The 22,096-nt window shown below is 34.6% G+C and overlaps 1 protein-coding gene across 1 annotated transcript; it reads left to right on the top strand.

The window, feature by feature from the left end:
* Positions 1–3,366: 3,366 nt before the first annotated feature.
* Positions 3,367–7,357, top strand: gdf15 (Growth differentiation factor-15). Its single transcript, XM_021471248.3, has 2 exons — positions 3,367–3,713; positions 5,674–7,357. Exons 1-2 carry the CDS (start codon positions 3,413–3,415, stop codon positions 6,420–6,422), a joined length of 1,050 nt encoding a protein of 349 aa, XP_021326923.2. The 5' UTR covers positions 3,367–3,412; the 3' UTR covers positions 6,423–7,357.
* Positions 7,358–22,096: the final 14,739 nt, after the last annotated feature.

Below are 22,096 nucleotides of genomic sequence, written 5' to 3'. Positions count from 1 at the left end.
TTTAACTTCTGTTTATAAAAAACAGCTGTTTGTTTTTAACTCTTGGTATTAGTTAATGATTCCATTCAAATTCTGTTCATATTACTACAGACACATTTCTTACTGATTACAATAAAGCAGGGGTCACCAATCCTGGTCCTGGAGGGCCGGTGTCCCTGCAGGGTATAGCTCCAACTTGCCTTAACACACCTGCCTGGATGTTTCAAGTATACCTAGTGAGACCTTGATTAGCTTGTTCAGGTGTGTTTGATTAGGGTTGGAGCTAAAATCTGCAGGACACCGGGCCTACAGAACCGAGATTGGTGACCCCTGCAATAAAGGAACACTCAAAAATGTAGAGTTCCTAAACCCGTAAATGTAACCTTTTTTGCAGTTTATGTAAATATTGGGATGATATCATATATCATGATAAAAGTCATGACATTGCCATTTTCAAAAAAAAAAAAAAAGCGACTGTACACAAGTCGACACGACAGGGGTATTGTTTTCAAAAACCGAAGTGATTTTTAAACATTTTTACTCCAAACGCATAAAAAGTTTTACGTTCTTAGCTGAAACGCTTACGCAAAATACCATCACAGTGTCGTCATTGGCATGTATTATCAGAAAGGCTAGTTTATCTGTGATTTAAATCTGGCAGGGGCTCCTATGTAGTTTACACAATCTTGGAATTCGGTGTAAGTGTCTATTTTTGTAATTCAGTTGTAAATGAACTGGACAAACCTGACAACGGGGCACATTTGAAAACACTCAAACGTGCCCTTTAACCTGCTGCAGTGGCAACCAGTGTGACAGCAAGAGTGTCAAGTTTACCCTATATTTAGGTCATTAAACGTACTTTGTCTGATGTAACATGTGGTGTGTTCTTAAAAAAGGTCATTCTGGGTGTGTGTTGAGATTATATGGCAAGTTTCCTACATATTTTAAATAGAGCCATAATTTTGTTTGGCTCCAAATCAATGACTCACAGCGGCGCTCTTGGCTTTGTGACAGCATGAATGCCGCAGTGTTTGTTTGAAACATACCTAAAAACCTTTCACATACTTTTTACCTCAGAAGACTCATCTGACCATGTGATGCACAACACGTGACTAGTAAAGCTTTGGCATTTATGCAAATTATTTGACTTGAGTTTTGTTTAGGTCTGTCGTGCTTTATTTTACTTCAGTGAGATTTTGTCAACTGCTGACAATTGTTTGACAAATTGTGCTCAGCATGTATAAGTAAACCCCTCACAAATCTCTTTTAAGATCATTTTTTAATAGGAAGCTATACAATATTGTAGTTGTGCATATACATTAGATTAGTCAGTACTGAAGCCAAATCTGGAGCTTATCAAACAAAGTAACTTATGATTACGGTCCAAAATCTAGTACAACCAAATTTATATGTTATAGAAAAAAATTAAATGCAAATTTTAAAAAGAGGAAAAATCAAGAGAGGCAAAAACATTGAAAAACTTAGTTGAAATTTTGTAGGTTGTTAAAGGTTTGCAATATTTTGCTTGAATTTAATTGCATTATCTTACAGTTTCTAAACATGTTTGGTGACAAAAATTTTATTTCAATAAATATATCTGTTTAATAAATCTGCTTTGTTTAAATACACCAAAATACATTGCCTATATCGGGGTGTCCAAACTCGGGCCTTGAGGGCTGGTGTTCTGAATAGTTAGCTCCAACTTCCTTCAACACAGCTACCTTAAAGTTTCCACCTATAAAGAGCTTGATTAGCTGGTTCGGGTGTGTTTAATTTGGGCTGGAACTAAAATATGCAGAACACCGGCCCTAGCTTCAGGACAGAGTTTGGACACCCCTGGCCTATATTCACTGCAGAAATGGGTAAAAATATTCTTTTTTTTAAATAGCTATACTCAAGTATGCTGAGCGCTGAATCTTGGATCTTGCAGGATTTTAAAATTTCCGTATTAGCATTTTAATTGTTTTAATGAATATCATCAATTAATTATAACCTCTCTTTGCCATGATGACAGTAAATAATATTTTACTAGATATTTTTCATGACACTTCGATACAGCTTAAAGTGACAACTAGGTTAAATAGGTTAACTAGGCAGGTTAGGGTAATTAGGCAATTTATTGTATAACAATAGTTTGTTCTATCGAAAAAAATAGCTTAAAGGGGCTAATCATTTTTTTCCTTAAAATGGATTTTAAAAAATGAAAAACTGCTTTTGTTCTAGCCAAAATAAAACAAATAAGACTTTCTCCAGAGGAATAAATATTATAAAACATACTGTAAACATGTCCTTGCTCTGTTAAACATAATTTGGGAAATATTTAAAAAGGAAAAAGAAATTTGAAGGGGGCTAATAATTCTGACTTCAACTGTATATATAGATATTATGTTAGTTATTCATGGTCATGTTATAGTTCACAGTGCATGTTCATTTTCAAAAACAATTTAGAATAAAAATAATAACAAATTATAGAAATAATTATTAGAAATAATAATAATAATAATAATAATAATAATAATAATAATAATAATAAATAACAACAATAAGAATTGATAAGAATACAAAATGTTATAAATCAGAGATGCTGAAACTTGGGCCCGGAGGCCAAAGTTAGCCCATGCTAACCATTGATTTGCCCCACCATCCCATTTGAAAAGAAAGGGAGAATGATGGGGAAGTGGTTGAGCAAAGTTCTTTACAAAAACTAAAAACATATAAGTTTGGGCAAGACATAAAATAGAGAGAAGTTTAAAAAGTCCATAAATTTCATGGCAACACTTTATGAATTCTCACTTGTTAATATTAGGTAATGCATTGACTAACAGGAACTAACACTGAGTATTTACAGCTTTCGTGTGTTAGTTTTAAACATGTCTTAAAGAATGACATTATCCTTAAATATCATTTGACCTTTTTATCATGTAAATCAAATATTTTAAAATATGAAAACCATAAAAAACAAGATCAGACTATAAGACAATTAAGAAATCTTTAATGCAGAATCATAGTACAGGAATAGAACTTAAAACTCTCATACCATGCTTATCTTTCATGACCTTTATGTCTTATGACATCACGGTTATGTATGTGTATAGATATTATCAAACATTCAACATGTTTGAACGCATTAAATAATATTGATGCTCAACAAAAAGTGCCAATGCATTTAGTGCATTAAGTGTGTGTGTGTGTGTGTGTGTGTGTGCGCATGCAGGACCAAAGTCCCAAGTCCAGGATGAACTTCATTTGGGGAGACAGGACTCTTCTAAAGTCGTATTGACATGATGTCATTGGCGAGGGATCGTGTGGTTTCAGTGTGGGTGTAGATGAGTTGGGCGAGGCGTGGCCTGCACCTGTATAAATGAAAGCATGTCTGGAATGTCATTCATTGCACTGACCAACACAAAGACGGCACTAACAAAAAGAGCTTGCCATGCAGAACTCAGTCTTTCTGCTTTCCGTCGGGGCTGTTATTTTTAGCTCTTGTCTGAGAGAGTCTACGCCGCTTGAAGAAACATACAAGGGCCTTCAGCTGGAAGCTCTGAAGAGCATTATTCTGGAGTACCTCGGTATGGAGGCACCGCCAGGGCCTGGAGGAAGAGCTTCCCATCAGGATCTGGTCAGGATGTATCGGCAGTATAGAAGGATTGGACAACTGCTGAAAGGAAACGCAAGTGAAGAGCAGGAGACTCAGACGGCAAGAAGAGCCTCCACAGTGCTATTTCCTACAACAGGTAAGCTGGTAATGATTGTGTGAAGTTAAAACAGTGTCATTGTTTTAATTAATTCAACTATTGTGTGTGTGTGGAGTAAAATTAAATGTATTTGAGGACATCAAATTTGTATTTGCACAATTTATACATTATATATATATATATATATATATATATATATATATATATATATATATATATATATATATATATATATATACACAAAAACAAAATGTATTACAATATTGAGTTTATGAGTGTTCTCTATAGCTATAATGTATTTTATACTGTTGTTATATTGCCTTGCAATAACTCTACTCCTACTCCTGAACCCAACCCGCACAGGAAATCTGTCAAAATTTGAGTGTGCAGCATGATTGAGTGTGATTAACCTGTTTAGTCTGATTTTTAAGTATTTTAATTATGAGGACACGAGGTATTGTAATACCTAGGACATACACATGTCATTTTACAAACATGTCCTCCTAAAGCACATGAAGCAGCACAAACACAGACACATTGCTTTGGATAATAATTAAACATTAAAAGAGCTCTGCAATGTTTCAAAATATTGATGATATTTATATTTAATATAGTTAATATTTAGATTATATTTACCAATTAAAACCAACAATTGTAATATTTATTATTTACATAATTAAAAACTAATACCACTATAGGTCATATTTTCTTAATTTTACAGATTGTTCATAGGGTGTGAGCTATAAAAAAAATACATATAAATATATATATATATATATATATATATATATATATATATATATATATATATATATATATATATATATATATATATATATATATATATATATATATATATATATATATATATATATATATATCAAATATTTTTTTACTCATTTTAAAATATTTTAAATGTATTAAGATTTCCATTTTATATAATTATCTTTTATATAACAAAATGTATATGTACACCAATGTACACTAATTGTTGTTATTAAACAAAGTTAATCATGTACTATTCATGAGTTCAGTGGACTCATAAGGTTAATTTGATTCAGCTTAAAAATTTAAGGCAGCCGAGATCATTTTTTACAGTGTATAAAAACTATTTTCATTAGAAGAGGCTAGTACAATTGGCAAATAAACACTGAAATAAACACAATTTTTATGTAGAAAATCTCAAATTTAGTAAAAAAAACTTTTTTAGCTACTTCACTGTTCAATTACACTGCGTTTTACATGTAATTTTAACATGGGATTGCATGCCAAATATGTTTTTTTATGTTGATTTACCTAAAATAAGTTAACTATGTTTTAACTTAATTGAAGTCAGTTTAATGTATTATGTATAGACTTTTTTAGCATGTTTGTATTTGTTTATGCATGCATATTAAAGGGGTGATCTACAACGGTATCATATTTCAAACTTTAGTTGATGTGTAATGTAGCTGTGTGAACATAAACAACATCTCTAAATGTAAGATCCTCAAAGTTTAATGCAAAGGAAGACATTGGCTATTACAGAGTTAACTCAGCAAAGCCTACAGCGAACAAAGTTTGGGGACTACAAAAAAATACAACCGAGTTATTAATGTCATAAATCCTTCTGGTTACGATCATACGCTCTGCACAGTAAAGAGGCGTGGCTGTATATGCTGGAATGTTGTAGCAGAGACGCTTGGTGGCATGGAGCTGATTTGTGAATCACAGCACATTAGCACGTTAGCTGACTAATCAGAGCCTCTTGAGGGCGGGCTTTTGGAAAAACTAGGAAATATGATTGTCGTTTTCATGTTAGCTGAGTATCATTAAAGTAAGATATATGGAAAACAGGCATGATTTTTCACAAGGGAAGCATGAGCACACATTGCTTTGCATCTTATAAACACAACCAAGCCTTAAAAATACACTCTGGACCACCACTTTAGAGTGTATCATGCATGCCACGTTTGTTTTGCATTCTCCAATTAACTCGCTTCCTTTACTAATTCTCCAGTGCAACCTCTGAATTCCTCTACGGACTCCAGTCAGCAGTGGATCAGAGCTGCTTTCCACAAGAACTCGCGCGTCAGATCTGCAACAAACCTTCAACATGCCAAACTGCAAATCAAGAGGCCGCACGTGCACAGAACAGCACACGGCCAGCCGTGGCTATCAAAGGACATTGTGGTCAGAATACACAAACCCCCTGCTTTTCATACTGACACGATACTTCACACCAGAGACTCGATTTCTCGGGAAGTCAGTCTGGATTTAACTTCTGCGGTGCAGAATTGGCTCAAAGACACAAGTGCTGAGCTTTTAGTTGTGGAAATTTGCCTCCTCAGAAAACAAGAAGTGAGCACACATTCCACGCCTCGCTTTATTTTACAACTCGACCAAACAGTGAGGAGAAACAAGAGAGCTTTGTCTACCAGAGAAGAAAGCGTCGAGGATGAAGGACACTGCAGGCGCAATTCATTGAACGTTTCCTTTAAAGAAATTGGCTGGTCAGACTGGATTATCGCTCCCTCCGGCTACACCATGCACTACTGTGATGGATCCTGTCCTCATAATTATAAACCTGCTAGTATGCATACTCAGGTTAAGTCGCGTTTGCATCTCATGTCCAAAGGAATAACACACGGGCCCTGCTGTGTACCGGCTGCCTATGAGCCGATGGTTCTTATGCACTACGACAGCCGTGGAAAGTTGAAGTTGACACCTTTTAATGATTTGATAGTTAATAAATGCCACTGTGCATGAAACCGCCACATGTGCAGGGCATTAACTTGTGAACTGAAAGTGAGTCTCGAACATTCTTACACTCATTTGGTTACATTCCTTTGCTTTATTATGCATAGTTTGGAAAACAAATGACACCTGCTTTTAAGCGAACACTGAGGTGTTTAATGTGTATTTCATATGACTGACATGAGGTAAACTGCAATGTCAGACTATTTATTTTAATTTATTTGAAATGTTTTGTACCGTTCTCGCTTGTTTGTCATTGTGCTGAACTGAGGAAATGTTTTGTGTTTGTGAATGATTGTTAATAAAGGTCATTTGTGTTTTTAGTATGGATGTGTAATGAAAATGAGTGAATTGTTTCACCAGTGTTATTTTAGTATGAATTAAATATTGTCGTTTTTTTTTAACAGTTTGAACTAGTTTTTAATTTTATGTTTATATTTAAAGGGCGTCTATGATGACAATTAACTTTTGTAAGCTGTTTGGACAGAACTGTGTGTGTTCACTGTCATATTGGAGTGATATAAACACAGCAGGTCTCTCTCTCTTTTTAAAATTTCCTGACATTAAAACAGGATCAAATCCCAGGGACTTTGAGGCCCATCGCAATGTGATGCCCACTGATTTGATTGACAGGTGCCATGTCTCCATAAAATCATGTATACATATGTCCACAGAACATTTTTTTGCAAATCAACTGGGATTAAAATATTTGTTCCAACTCTATGTGATTTTTATATGTTTTATAAGATTCAAACTTTTTTAAAACAGAGCATGTTTGTAATAAAGACAGTAAAATCATTATCTAATTCATAACCACTATAATTATCACAGCTGCATGGTGTCAGTAAGCACGCATATGTGTTTATTTGTACTGCAAATGGCATTTGTGTGTGACTCATCATTTCAGAAAGGCTTGAATAAATTAGACCACAAATACATCAAATAAACTTTCTTGGTATTTTTGACTAATAAGCTGTATTTCAGCTTCATCTGTGTCTGTCTCTATCACTGACTGCTGTTTATCTGACGTAACGCATGATGAGAAGCAAATATGCATACCGCAATTAAATTGCATTGAAAGCCACAGGCCACAAAAACAGCTACACAGACATCAAAATTGGCAGATTCTGGAGGCTAATAATGGGTATTTTGAGATGAAACTTTACAGACACATTTCTGGAGACATCAAAGGCATATCTTACATCTTGTAAAAGGAGTAAAATAGGTGCCGGTTAAAGAAATTGAATAACTGTCTTTATTTTACTTGTAAGTTTCATTTTTGAAAAAAAATATATAGCACATTTATTAGACTTTTAATAGACTTGATTATTGTTATACTGTAAACAAACTGTATATTTTACAATCCAACTTATATCCTTCATAACAATCTGCATTTTAGATTTTCAAAATACTTCATTCTGTGTGATTAATGAGCTGTTTTTCTCATAGGGACCAAAACTGTCCCCACAAGGTCAAAAAGTACTGGTATTATTATACATTTATGGACAGTTGGCCTTAAACGTAAGGAATACAAAGTACACACAGATAAAATATAGACAAATACACTCACTAGCCACTTCATTAGGGACACCTGTCTAACTGCTCGTGAATGCAAATTTCTAATAAGACAATCACATAGCCAATAACTCAGTGCATTTAGGCATGTAGACATGGTTAAGATGATCTGCTGCAGTTCAAACTGAGCATTAGAATGGGGAAGAAAGGTGATGTAAGTGACTTTAAACATGGCATGGTTGTTAGTGACAGACTGGCTGGTCTGAGTATTTCAGAAACTACTAATCTACTGGGATTGTCATGCACAACCATCTCTAGGGTTTATAGAAAATGGCCAGAAAAAGAGAAAATATCTAGTGAGCGGCAGTTCTGTGAGTGCAATGCCTTGTTGATGTCAGAGGAGAATGGCCAGACTGGTTCAAGCTGATAGATAGGCAACAGGAACTCAAATAACCACTCGTTACAACCAAGGTATGCAGAAGAGCATCTCTAAACGCACAACATGTCCAACCTTGAGGCAGATGGGCTACAGCATCAGAAGACCACACCAGGTGCCACTGCTGTCACTGCTGTGCCACTGGTGTCAGCTAAGAACAGAAAAGGCTACAATTGGCACAGGCTTAGCAAAATTGGACAATAGAATGTTAGAAAAAGTTGCCTGGTCTTATGAGTCTCGATTTATTCTCTGACATTCAGATGGTAGAGTCAGAATTTAGCATCAACACCATGAAAGCATGGATCCATCTTGCCTTATGTCAAAAGTTCATGCTGGTTATGGTGTAATGTTGTGAGGGATATTTTCGTGGCACACTTTGGGCCCATTAGAACCAGTTGAGCATCGTGTCAACATCACAGCCTACCTGACGATTGTTGCTGACCATGTCCCTTTATAACCACAGTGTACCCATCTTCTGATGGCTACTTCCAGCAGGATAACACGCCATGCCATAAAGCTTGAATCACCTCAGACTGGTTTCTTCAACATGACAATGAGTTCACTGTACTGAAAAGGCCTCCACAGTCACCAGCCCTCAATCCAGTAGAGCACCTTTGAGATGTGGTGGAATGGGAAATTCGCATCATGCAGATGACAAATCTGCAGCAACTGCGTGATGCTATCATGTCAAAATGGACCAAAACCTCTAAGGAATATTTCCAGTATCTTGTTGAATCTATGCCATGAAGGATTAAGGCAGTTCTGAAGGCAAAAGTGTGTCCAACCCGGCACTAGTAAAGTGTACCTAATAAAGTGCCTGGTGAGTGTCTATGTGTGTTGTCTAATAAAGATGTTTATAAAAATGTGTTCAATAAAGATGATTCATCTGTTCTGAAGATGTAACTAATGCCCTTATAATACTTTCTGTGATATCAAGGTTAAGCTGTTGTTGTTAAACGCTTTGAATACACATTTAAATTACCATCTTGTGCTATTAAATTGTAAAAAATAGATGGTGTGAGTGAGTCATCCATATTACTCATTCAGATCATATGACCAATAAAATGAATTCACGCATACCTAACCGTAGATGTTCAAATCACTGTCTTTTACCTTAATATTTTACAGCATCCATCCAGAGATAATATTTCAAGGTAAGGTCATGCCATAAAAGACATTCATCCATGACATCCAATTTTCCATATTTATCCATAAAGATAGGCCAGATCTGTAGCCTTGAAAACACACATATGTGTCATTGGCCTTGACTAGAGGGTGAATGATCTCTGAATCAAACACAGCCGAAGTACAAGTTCATTTGTGACTCAGTATTTACGTAATACTTTGTAACTGGCGGCATTGTAGTACATAAAATATTGTTATGTTTTTGATTTTGCTGTGGTAAATATTTTTAGATACATTATGTGCTGTATTGTTTTGACAATGTAATCATTTTATAGATAATAATTACAATCACAATGTCAATAATGTTCATAATTTAATTATTTCACATAATCGTTACAGCAACAATGTACTCTAACTTCTGTCCATAAATGTTTATTGTCTTTTTGATTTTGCTGTAGTAAACATTTTTTATCTGCCGAATTGTTTTGATTATGTTATCATTTCATAAATAATGATAACAGTAATAATCATACTTATCATAAAGTAAACATAAAGTGATAAAGAAGTAGACTTCTGTGTACTTCTAATGAATTTAATTTTATTTTAAGACAAATAAACGACTTATGCAACAACTAAACTTTTAGTAGGTTTAAATGTTTGGATCAAGTATAAGAAAATCTGGTGTAAACAAGAATTGCTCTCTGCTTCTGAAGAATGTGGAAACAATAGGATTAATGAAAATAAATCTACCAGTATTTCTGGGTGTGTCTGACATAGATTAGATTATGTGTGTCAGTGTCTGAAGCTAATGAATGCCTACAGCAGCAGAAACCTAAAGGTTTTGCTGCCATTTCTTATCTGTCTGTATTTAAGAGAACTTTTTTATTTTATATAACATAGAGTGACAGCTGATCAATAAGCTCATAGTTTGACAAATATTGCAGCTGTTGGACAACATAATTCACTTTGGAGGCTTTTTTAGGCGAGAATGTAGTTGTTTAGATTGCTATGCAGTTTATTTATAAGGATAGTGCTTATTTTTAATAAAATTTCTGAGATACAGCGCATCAGCATCCATCAGCCTGTCATTTAGCAGAGCAAAGATGGTTGAAGATGTCCATCCACAATTTTACAACAGAGACCACATAATAAGTCCTTAGAGGAGAAAGGATCAGCGTATTTTCAAACTACAGCTGATCAAATCATTTTAAAATTGGTGAGTGATATTCTAAGTCGACCTTTTTTTTCAATCATTTGAGTTCTGTCAACTTAAACTATTTGCCGCAATAAATTTCCTTAAACCGTTTGGGTAGCTTTACAGTTGTTCGTGTTCAATTAATTTTATTTAACTGAACCCATACATATTTGACAACTGAACTTAAAATGTTTAAGTTACTAACAGATGATGATATTGTTCTGTTGGACCTTCAGAATGCACTGGGGCTGTTTGCTGCTGAGTGTGACGCGGCTGGGATGAGAATCAGCACCTCCAAATCTGAGGCCATGGTGCTACACAGGAAAAAGATGGTTTGCCATTTCCAGGTTGGAAGAAAGTCCTTAAGTGGAGGAGTTTAAGTATATCTGGGTTTTGTTCACGAGTGAGGGAAGTATGAAATGTAAGATTGACAGGCGGATTGGTGCAGTGGCAGCAGTAATAGGGTCAATCAGGCACGTGCACACATAGAGGTCAACCTGTGCAGTGCACATGCCCTTTTTAGTCTTGGATAGAAAGTACCCTTCCAAAATGATCTGAAGCCCCCCCCCCATCTGTTTTGGATGCCTCGTGGACGCCTACCTAGGGAGGTGTTCAAGGCATGTCCCACCGAAAGGAGGCCTCGGGGAAGACGGGGCCCTCGGGGAAGAGATATATATATCGTTCATTTTCTTGTCAGCTTAGTCCCTTTATTAATCCGGGGTCGCCACAGCAGAATGAACCACCAACTTATCCAGCAAGTTTTTTTACACAGCAGATGCCCTTCCAGCCACAACCCATCTCTGGGAAACATCCACACACACACATTAACACGAACACTACGGACAATGTAGCCTACCCAATTCACCTGTACCGCATGTCTTTGGACTGTGGGGGAAACCAAAGCCCCCGGAGGAAACACAAACGCAGGGAGTACATGCAAACTCCACACAGAAATGCCAACTGAGCCGAGGTTTGAACCAGCGACCCAGCGACCTTTTTGCTGTGAGGCGACAGCACTACCTACTGCGCCACTGCTTCACCCCATATATACATTTTGCCGCAACCGGTTTCCTCAAACGTTTGAGTTAAGTTGACTTGTCAGGTTTTACAGTTTGTATATACCACAAGAAAGTATATACCACAATATTTTTCCTCATAAATAACACTATGCTCTAATACACAATGCATTTAACTCCAAAGAACAAATGCAACACATTTTTGCTACTAGTTCTAAAATAATGTTTTTAATCAGCTTTTGTTTTATGAAACGGTCAGCTTAATACTTGAATCTACAGGGGAAGGAAATACTTCCTCACACTAAGGTATTGTACCATCTAACAGTTGTATTAGCTCAATATGTATCCATGTGATACATGGCGTGTGTGATATTGCTCATGTGTCATATTTCATATTGGCCCTATTAATAAAACTATTTCATGAACTATTGATATCAGCCTAAGTGTAATAACACTATAAAACCCAACAGTCAACTTTATAAAACGAAATGTCAACTCCGAATGTACTGAAAGTTAATTCATTTCAGAATAATGTTTATTGTAAATTTGTTACTGTCAGAATGTTTTACTGTTTAAAGATTTTAAGACATTTGTAGTTGCAGGAGAAGCTTGGCAGGCATGGCATGTTTACTGTAAACTTTATTCATTTTTACCTGTTGGACATTTAAGGTAAAGTTACCTGTTAGACATTTCTTGCTTAAAAATAAATGTTAAAAAAATGGTATTGTGTGTTTGAAATTACAGCTGCATTTTCTTATTTTTATGGGTTTTTTCAGATTAACAATATCGATAATTTATTTGTGAAACTCAAAATGAAATAGCTAATTTAATGATAATAATATTATAATAATTTCTATCAAAATGTATGAGCTGGATGACTAAGTATTTAAAGTTGGAAAAAATTAAAAGAATTATGTTAATTTCTATTAAAATGTATGGGCAGGGTAACTGTATTTAAAGTTGGAAAAAATTTAAACATTTAAGTTAATTGCTGTTTAAATAGATGAGCTGGGTAACTCCATATTTAAAGTTGGGAGAAATTAAAACATTTAAGTTAATTGCTGTTAAAATAGATGAGCTGGGTAACTCCATATTTAAAGTTGGGAGAAATTAAAACATTTAAGTTAATTGCTATTGAAATGTATGAGCTGGGTAAACTGTGTATTTTAAGTTAGGAGAAAGTACCTTGGATGAGTTTACCAAACTCAAAACTTGATGTTTCTGCTTACTTAAAATAGAAAATTTCAAAACTTAAAAAATTTGATGTAACTGATTACCTCAAATTTTTTGAGTTTTGTCAACTTATTCAGGTTTACAGTGCAACAGTTGTATTAGCTCAATATGTATCCATGTGATACATGGCGTGTGTGATATTGCTTATGTGTCATATTTCATATTGGCCCTATTAATAAAACTATTTCATGAACTATTGATATCAGCCTAAGTGTAATAACACTATAAAACCCAACAGTCAACTTTATGAAATGAAATGTCAACTCCGAATGTACTGAAAGTTAATTCTACTTATTTGAAAAGAGTGTTGAACTCAGTGTTGAAGGTAATGAGATAATTAAATACCTCATTACTTCAACTTAAGTAAAGTAAGTTTACAGTACTCATATAGATTTAGTTTTTTAACTCAAATGGTTTATACCAATCAGTTTACTCAAACGGTTTGAGTTGCCTTAACTTATTGAGCTTTACAGTACTCAATTGGTTTGAGTTCTCTTCATTTTTTTGGGTTTTACTGTGCACAAATTTCTTTGTTTATTCAAATAGATTAAGTTCACAGTACTCATTAGAATCAGTTATAAATGGTTTGAGTTACCTTAACTTATTAGGTTTTACAGTGTAGTATTAAAGCCCCATCAAAAAAGTTATTCTCATGCAGGAGATAAGCTGATGTAAATGCTTTTTGTATTAAAAAATAAATTGCATGACACATAACAACTTGTTTTCTTATTCCAGCAGGAGTTTTTGATGATTTGTAACTCAGCACTTCAGTACAAATCAGCAACTTCATTAAAAATTATATATATGACTTTATTAATACTTCTATTCTGTGATAACCATTTTAGAAAGACAATATGGTACTCAACGTTATTCTGTATTGGGTTTTATGTATAATGCCTCGTATACATGAAACGTTTAAAGACATTTTAAATAGATAACAAGTTTTATAATTATACAGGAAATGCTGAGACATCCACAAATTTACAAATCCTTTCTTTGGAAAATGATGGCTACTTGACATGAATGATTATTCAAACTTTCTCCTTCAGCCTTGTTTGTCAACATGTTAGATAAACTAATCGCTGACTGACAAGGATGACAGGCATATTTCATAAATCAAATGTTTGTCAGGAAGAATAATAAGATATAAGATGTGGTGGAATGATTCTCACACACGAGCCTTATTTTTGAGGCCTTCTGGAGGCAGTGCTGCCATCTAAAATATACAGTTCACCAAAAAATGAACATTTACTGTTAACTTACTTAAGATTTAGCTGACTTCTTCCTCAGGTTAACATTAAAGTGGATTGTTAGCAAAAATGTGGTTATTTTTGAATCTGTTTTATTCATAACATAACACCATTTTTGAGGCTTCTGATTATTCTTCGAGATCTAAAGGAAGTAAAGCAAATTGACTATAACAAAAAAACTGAGCATTATTTACATCATTGTTGTACATTCAACAATATTATACAACATTATGCAATACTCATGCGGATGTGGATTAATAATAATGTTTAGTGTTTGCTCAAATCAAGCATTTTGCTTCATAAGACCTCCATGTAGCAATGACAGCATTAACTCACATTTCATTAATCACAAAGGACCACAATTTTACATTCTACTGAAGGAAATTCATCCACATTTTTAACGGCGTGAGTACATTGCAGCAAATTTTCATTTTTGGTTGAACTGTCCCTTTAATGGGACTGACTCAGCATAATGTTTCTGATGCAATTCTAATGTAATTTGGAAGAATAGCCTTCTCATGACTACTGAGGTAAATTAAAGTTCATTTAATGTGATCAACAATCTCATTGATCTAAGATTGGGAAATGACACAGTGACTTGTTAACAGGATATGCAGCAACTGAAAAAAACCTACATTTCAGAGAAATGTTTATGATTAGGTCAAGCTTTCTCCGTCTCTCACTGAGACATTCTGACACCGAACTGCCAAATGAGCTGACCTACTGTCTAATGTTCCACTTCTTTCGTTTAGTCATCTCAGCTAATTTGTAGCTAAAGAAAGCCGATTTCAATGAGTCACAGTGACATAAAAATAAAAAGACACAGTCTGGATGATTATTAAAGTCAACTAATAAATTTAAAAGCATGAGAAAAAAGATTCTTATGAAATATGTGGCGTGTTACACAACGTGGACACTCTCTACCATTACTGCAATTTGGGCTTAGTGGGTTTTGAATGTTTGTGGACCGATGTTGATCATTAATACAGCAAAAACTGTACTTCTGTGAAATAATATTACATTTCTTTTTCCACATAATCCTTTGGAGATCACTCTATGCTGATTTTGAGCTCAAGAAACATTTCTTATTACTGTTAATAATAAAATAGTCGTAATGCATTTTGTTGTTGAAGAAACTGTAACAGATTTACGTAAGAAACTGTGTTTGAAAATATAGACAAGCATTTCTAGAGGAAAACACTATGTTGGTCAACCAAGCCAGCATAAACCAGTCTGTACCAGCATGAAATGGACAGAGACACCTGTTAAACTGTGATCAGTCAGGTCATGATTATGTTTTGCTGTCTCACTGAGTTCAGTCAATACAGAAAAGGTTGGTTGATGTAATGTTTGTGAGGGCATTCCAATCACTCAGTTCAAAATGATATGTTGGAAAAAATGTTTTCTTACTCTTCAACGTTTTAAGGCCTTTAAAATGACTTATATTAGAGCAGAAAATCTTACAAATGTTGCATGCACTGCAAAAAGCAACCACAAGATCAAAACATTGCTCTTCTGTTCCCATACAAATATCTAAAATTCCTTAAATCAAGATGCACTTTCTTGAGATGCAAAGTAAAGATATTAGGTCTTGTTTTTTATTAAATACAACGAAATTGAGTTAAGCAAGCAAAAACAAATATCGGTTATTGCAGTAGAAATGACTTGAGTTGACTTTCAGAGCCCATTGACAGATATTTGTTCTTGTTTTTACCATGAACTCTTTATCATTTCTATCGGTTTCACAGAAACTTTTTAGTAAATGTAGCGATTTAAGAATCTTTAGATGTTTGCATTGGAAAGATCAAGATCATAACTTGTTTTAGAGTTTGTTCAGATTGTACTTTAAAAGTTGGTTTTATATTTGGAGCACATTTATTCAAGGTTTAAACTATTTTATGTAAAATAAAGTAAAACTGAATGAATATCCAGAGTAAGTGGTTCTTTCAAACAAATCTTAATGGGAAAGTTCACCCACAACTGAATATTCTGTCATTCTTTACTTTTCTTTTACTGGTTCCAAACCTTTATGATTTTCTTTCTTCTGTTGAACACCAAAGAAGATGGTGTTTACAAACCTGTAACCACTGACATCCATAGTAGTGTATTTGTTTTCCAACAATGGAAGTCAATGGTTACCGGTTTCCAACAGTCTTCTTTTGTGTTTAACAGAAGAAATAAACTCATAAAGGGTTGAAACCACTTAAGGTTGAGTAAACAGCGAGTAAATGTTCCTTTTTTTGGTTGAACTACCCTATTAAAGTGTTTATAATACAACAGAAGAACGTCTACACCCTATACATTTCCATTCAGATAAAATGATATATGGGGTTTTTCCCTCTGAAACTAAAGACTTACTATTTCACATCATGCCAGCACAAATTTTTCTACTTTACATTTTAAGAAATAATACTGGACAGCAAGCAATGTCAGGCGTTCAAGCATCTGGCATGATGTAAACATCCTCCGAGATTTCTGTCTGATCTGGGTGGAAGAGGGCAGGATCGTTACTGTAGATTGCATCATGCGGATCACACTGCAGGTGCGCCTGGTGGACTCTGAATGGGGGCAAAAGTGAAAATCAGCTCATGAAAACCCACTAGCAGTTAACCCAACAAATGTTACAACAAAATAAAAACTCCTTTCAAGTAGCTCTCGCTGACAGTTACCACTATTGCCACACGTTAATGATGTCAGCGAGATCTTGCAAAACAGCCAGCAAATTAAACTTAGCGGGAATTTCCATTTGACTTCTAAGACTTTGCAGTTTTATCATCACCCAGTTTCTCAGTCTAAATTTGACTTTTGGGATACACAGGTATTTTGGGTTATTAATTTGATGTTCTGTTCACTTTAGTAACTTTGCTATTATGTAGACTTGACTGTTTGGTTTAGGTTATTAAAATAATGTTCTGGAGGGACCATCAAAACAAAGTGTTAGCAAGAGAGTCTCTTTAAACTGTATTAAATGTTTATTACTGACATTGATGGTTCCATGGAGAACCGACCTCCAAATAACATTGTTCTTTATAGAAAAAGTGTTCTTAATATTATAAATTGTCCTTCCACTATAAAAAATGTGTAACTAAATGGTTCATCCATTCAAAATATAACACTGTATAGCCAACACTGTTCTTGGTATCTTTATTTTTAAGAGTGTAATGGCTGCTGGATGTTTAACAGATGTATTACATTTTTTTTTCTTTTTGTCAATAAGATCTTTAAAGGGTACTATCAAAATAGCTTGTCCTTTACCTGTGCTTGTCCTCATGTTGTACGGCACTCCTCTGAAACTGATGCTGACTGGACTGTCCGCTCTGAAAGTTCTCATAGATTGGGCTCTGTGGTGTGGCTTGAGGCCCTCCGGCGTATCCACTGTACGGAGAATCCCTGGAATGATCCATGTGGCTGTTATCTTGGCTCTTAAGTTTATTAGATAACTCGACGTTAGAAACTGATTTTCTGCTTCGAAACCACAATAGTGCTGCTATCCCCGCCAGCAACAAGATTACAAAGAATATAGGCAAGCCAACAGCAAGTCCAACAGAAGATTGGTTTTCAGGAGTGCAACTCTCTGTAGAATTAACTCCTGAGCAAGTGCGATTTACATCCATGATCTAAAAACGATTGATGAATTGTGTTATTGTAATCTACAGTGAAAGCAAACACTCAAAATAAAGTGACAATTATTTTAGTATCGTCATGTATGCTGAAATTTATCAAACAATTAAATGTTAATACAAATAATTAAAAAATAATATTTTGGTAACAGAAATATCCTTACCAAAATGTGTAGGTGAACTTATATCACCTATGTCCGTTTGACAGCTGGAAGAAATGGCCAAACTGTCGTTTGGTGTTTCTTTTTACAGAAAGCCATATAAAGTTCCTCTTTCAATTCAGAAGTCATGCAACCTGGAAATCCTCCCCCCCACACACACAATCATTCTTCCTGTTGTCTTGCTATAACAGTTATTCAGTTGTTCTGAAAATGAGGTTTGTGGGTTCATTTTAATATGAGCTATAAATGATATGCAAATATCTATTCATGAAATATGCCATTTGTTGCATACTTTTAATCCAGTGATGATCAAAAAGAGTTTCAGTAGTTCATCCAATATATGAACGCTGGTAACAGTGCCAGAATAGCTGAATGCGACTAAAAATGAATAGAGAAATGAAAGCTGCTTGACCAGATGAAGGCTTCAAACTGAAGTAGAAAAAAAGCTAAACTTGTGAAAGTAACCCAAATCTTCTTGGTTATGCTGATAGACATTTTATCCTCTGTTAAAAATAGGAACTAAGTTATGCTAGCATTGCAAGACCAGTAAACTCAATAATTATACCATTGCTCGCAGTTTTAAGGGGGACTACTGTACAATATGTATACGGTTTCAGAAAAGGGCAAAATAATATCCACATAATATAAACAAACAAATCAAATCAATCAAACAAGCAACAAATGGCGCCTGATCGATTGAGCTTATATCGCCCCCTGGTGTTGAAAATAGTGCACTTTCCTTCAAAATGATTGATATTTGTGTGATTATTTTAGGTTAAAATGTGAAAATGTGAAATTCACAGCAAGTCACTTGTTTAGTCACTTGTCAGTGGACTAGCATTTACATATTACATTTCCAGTAGCAGCTAGGAAAACCCCTAACTCAAATGCATAAGCCCCTTTCACACAGTGATACCGGTAAATATCCGGAAAATTTACGGAACGACTTTACCGGTTATATTCAAAAAAGCGCTGTTCACACAGGCGAGGACGTTACGGAAATTTTCCGGAAAAGAGCATTCACACATCCATTCCAAAATACCGGTAAATTCTGACATCATTCACCACAAATGAGCTTTAAATGGCTGCGCTTGTATTTGTAAACATTTGACTAAATTACAAACTCTTTTGATGATCAATATTGTGAACAACTTTCGCAGGATCACTTTCGCATGTCGAGATCATAATATGTGTGTGTGCTGGCGCTCACAGGCTGTTTCATGGGCACACGCAAAGCTTGAAGGTAAACAAACAACGGCTTATCATAAGCATCTTATCGATGATTATTTGCACAGTTGGCATTAAGAAGAACATATAAACGTGATCTGACTAACTTCTAGCAGCTAAATGCGTCTGGAAAAATATTCAAAGGCTTTTATTCTCACAAACCGCGCGGACGTAAATGCGTCTGACTGTTGTGATTGGCTAAAGCAGACGTCTCACGTCAGCACGTTCTAGACGTGCACGCGCTTATTCCGGAAATATTCCTTCTGCGTTCACACAGCGCAGCATTCCGGCAAATTGCCGGTAATGTTACAACTTCTCTTTCCGGAAAATAGCCAGAACGAATTTACCGGTATTTTCAAAAAGGACCTGTTCACACATACAACCTTTCCGGAAAATTGCCGGTAATTTTCCGGAAAGGTCTGTATGTGTGAAAGGGCTAATAGTTTGCATCCATGACATGAGGAACATTATGCCGGATTCCTTGGAAATTGTGTTTTTTTTAAAGCTGTTGTGTAAACAGATCAAACAAAACAGACGCTCGTGTTTAAATATTTAGCCTAATTTAGTAGAATAAACGTACAAACTGGATTTTCCAGTGTTAGCCTTGCTCAGATAAACAGGAGCTAAATTAGCTTGTTAGCCTGTAAAAACAATAGCTCCACCTTCAGGTCACATTTTTAGGAAGAACTGAATTGCCACCTAATTTTTTTTTAATCAAATAACTCAGAGATAGATAGATAGATAGATAGATAGATAGATAGATAGATAGATAGATAGATAGATAGATAGATTGATTCATTTAAAAAAAAGATTCTCTAAATTAAAACACTCAAATTACAAAACCTTTTAATGCTTTGGCTACTGAAAACAGCATTATAAATTAATGAAATACACTTGATGCTTTTTTTGCCTGTTTATCTCTTTGAAGCTGCTATGATACAATCTGCACTTTAAAGCACTATAGATATATGACTTGACAGACACGTCGGCTTGTCGATTTTGAAACATCTCGCTGACTGTTATCTTAACTATACAGAACTTCTGTTTCTCTTTTAAAAATTCCCCAGTGGCTGTAAAACACTTCCTTCCTTATATTATGTGTTTGCACTGAACTGTTTACTTTACAAGAGTTGAAATGGTTGATGTTGATCTAATTCACTGTGTGCTAGCTACATTTAACAAGCCAAAAAGCAACAGCCTAACTAAACATCACAGATTATCTTAGCACGCAAATAAAACTGCATCACGAACAATGAAATATTTAAATTCTGGTAGACTGCAGATTGACGTTTATCCCTACAAAAAACACATGGTTTTATCAGGGTAAAGCACATATACCATTTTTTGCCATATTGATTACTTTTTGTATTACTACAAGCATAGGCCTTTTGTTAAACTGTAGTGTAGCAAACTATTTTGAATGTGTGGTTATTTGATTTAATGTTTTTTTGTTTAATGGTTTTATATGATTTTTAGATCTATTATTATTATTATTATTATTATTATTATTATTATTATTATTTGGTGTGTTTTAATTTTTGCATTCATGCTTGTGTGTCTTTCTGCTGCACATTTTATATCTGTAAGGCGCCTTGAGATGCTACTTTTAAAGGCCTGTATAAAAATAAAGTTTATTATCATTATTATTATTAATGATTAATGAACAATTTTATCTATTTTTTGTCATGTGTAGTAAAACTACTGTATTTATTTTTTTTAGTTAGGAAAGGATTTCATTTTATTTTTTATTTACCTTATATTTTAGTAAGTAAACATATACAGCAGAACTATAGCCAGGGGGATTCGGGTGGTTTGGTAGACCCACCCCTCACTGACAAAGGTCCAGAATTTATCCCATGCATGATGAGCTCACTTATCCTATTTTGACTGCTACGCCATCATAAATAGTGAAAATAAGCCATCGAAAAAGGCTTTTAAGATCAAGCGGAATCCTCTGTTGATTGCCACATCAGTGTGACTTCAGCTAATCAGTTTTGGCTAATGCAAACTATTATTTTTCATGAGTCCAACATCCAGCTGTGCAAGAAAACATACAATCTGACATAAAGTCATCTTTTGCTACTGTATTGTTTATAAAAAGAGAAAACATTTGACGAGTGACTTTTATTCTGAATCTTGGACCTTATTCTTATTCTTAAAACAAAAAATGACCAATAAAAAGCACCAAAAGCGGACTACATTAAAATGAATTTAAATACTGTTTTGGCTATTGTGATTAGACATCAATTTTCAAATGTACTTTTTTAAAGAAAAGGCTAGAAAATTGTAAAGTTCTACCTTATTATTATGTTTTAATTACTTTTTATTCAAACAGCCAAATTCTGACTGATGAAAGTTGAATGTGCTGGCCAGTTTGTTGTTTGCCAAATAAAAGCCAATCAGCAACAGTTTTTAATTTTAAACTTTAACAGATTCCTATTATTTTTCTAATGATATGCAATAATGTAATACATTTGTATTTCAAAAATAAGTATTTTTTCCCAAATTTTTAAATTCTAAATCTTTTGTAAATGTGGTGATGATGACCATCCGACAAGTTTATCCAGTATGTTCAGTGTCTAATCCCGAACAACCATAAACTGGTTCATTTTACCGAATCAACAACATTCACCACGAACAATGTGATTCCCAAACAATCAATTCCCCTGAACCGGTTCTTTTTATACAGTCAACGTTCATGGCTAGTGTGATTCCCGAGCAAACAACTCCCATGAATCTGCATTCAGAATCAGCAACATTAAAGACTTGTGAGATTCTCGAAGAGGTGGATTTGATAGGGTTGATTTACCAAACCAAAACACCCATTAAATAATCGGACTATGAAGAAAAAGTACTTTCATTTTTTTCATCCCTGATGCTATTCATTTTCTGAAAGGGTTACATTTAG

Source organism: Danio rerio, chromosome 2 (genome assembly GCF_049306965.1).
Source record: "Danio rerio strain Tuebingen ecotype United States chromosome 2, GRCz12tu, whole genome shotgun sequence".
NCBI classification, from domain to species: domain Eukaryota; kingdom Metazoa; phylum Chordata; class Actinopteri; order Cypriniformes; family Danionidae; genus Danio; species Danio rerio.
This window is presented reverse-complemented; position numbering and strand designations above follow the sequence as displayed.

Excerpts from the sequence above, each read along its gene's own strand:
- gdf15 (XM_021471248.3), top strand. The coding sequence starts at position 3,413 with ATGCAGAACTCAGTCTTTCTGCTTTCCGTCGGGGCTGTTATTTTTAGC. Across the intron at positions 3,714-5,673 it reads AGTGCTATTTCCTACAACAG|TGCAACCTCTGAATTCCTCT; the intron begins GTAAGCTGGTAA and ends CTAATTCTCCAG.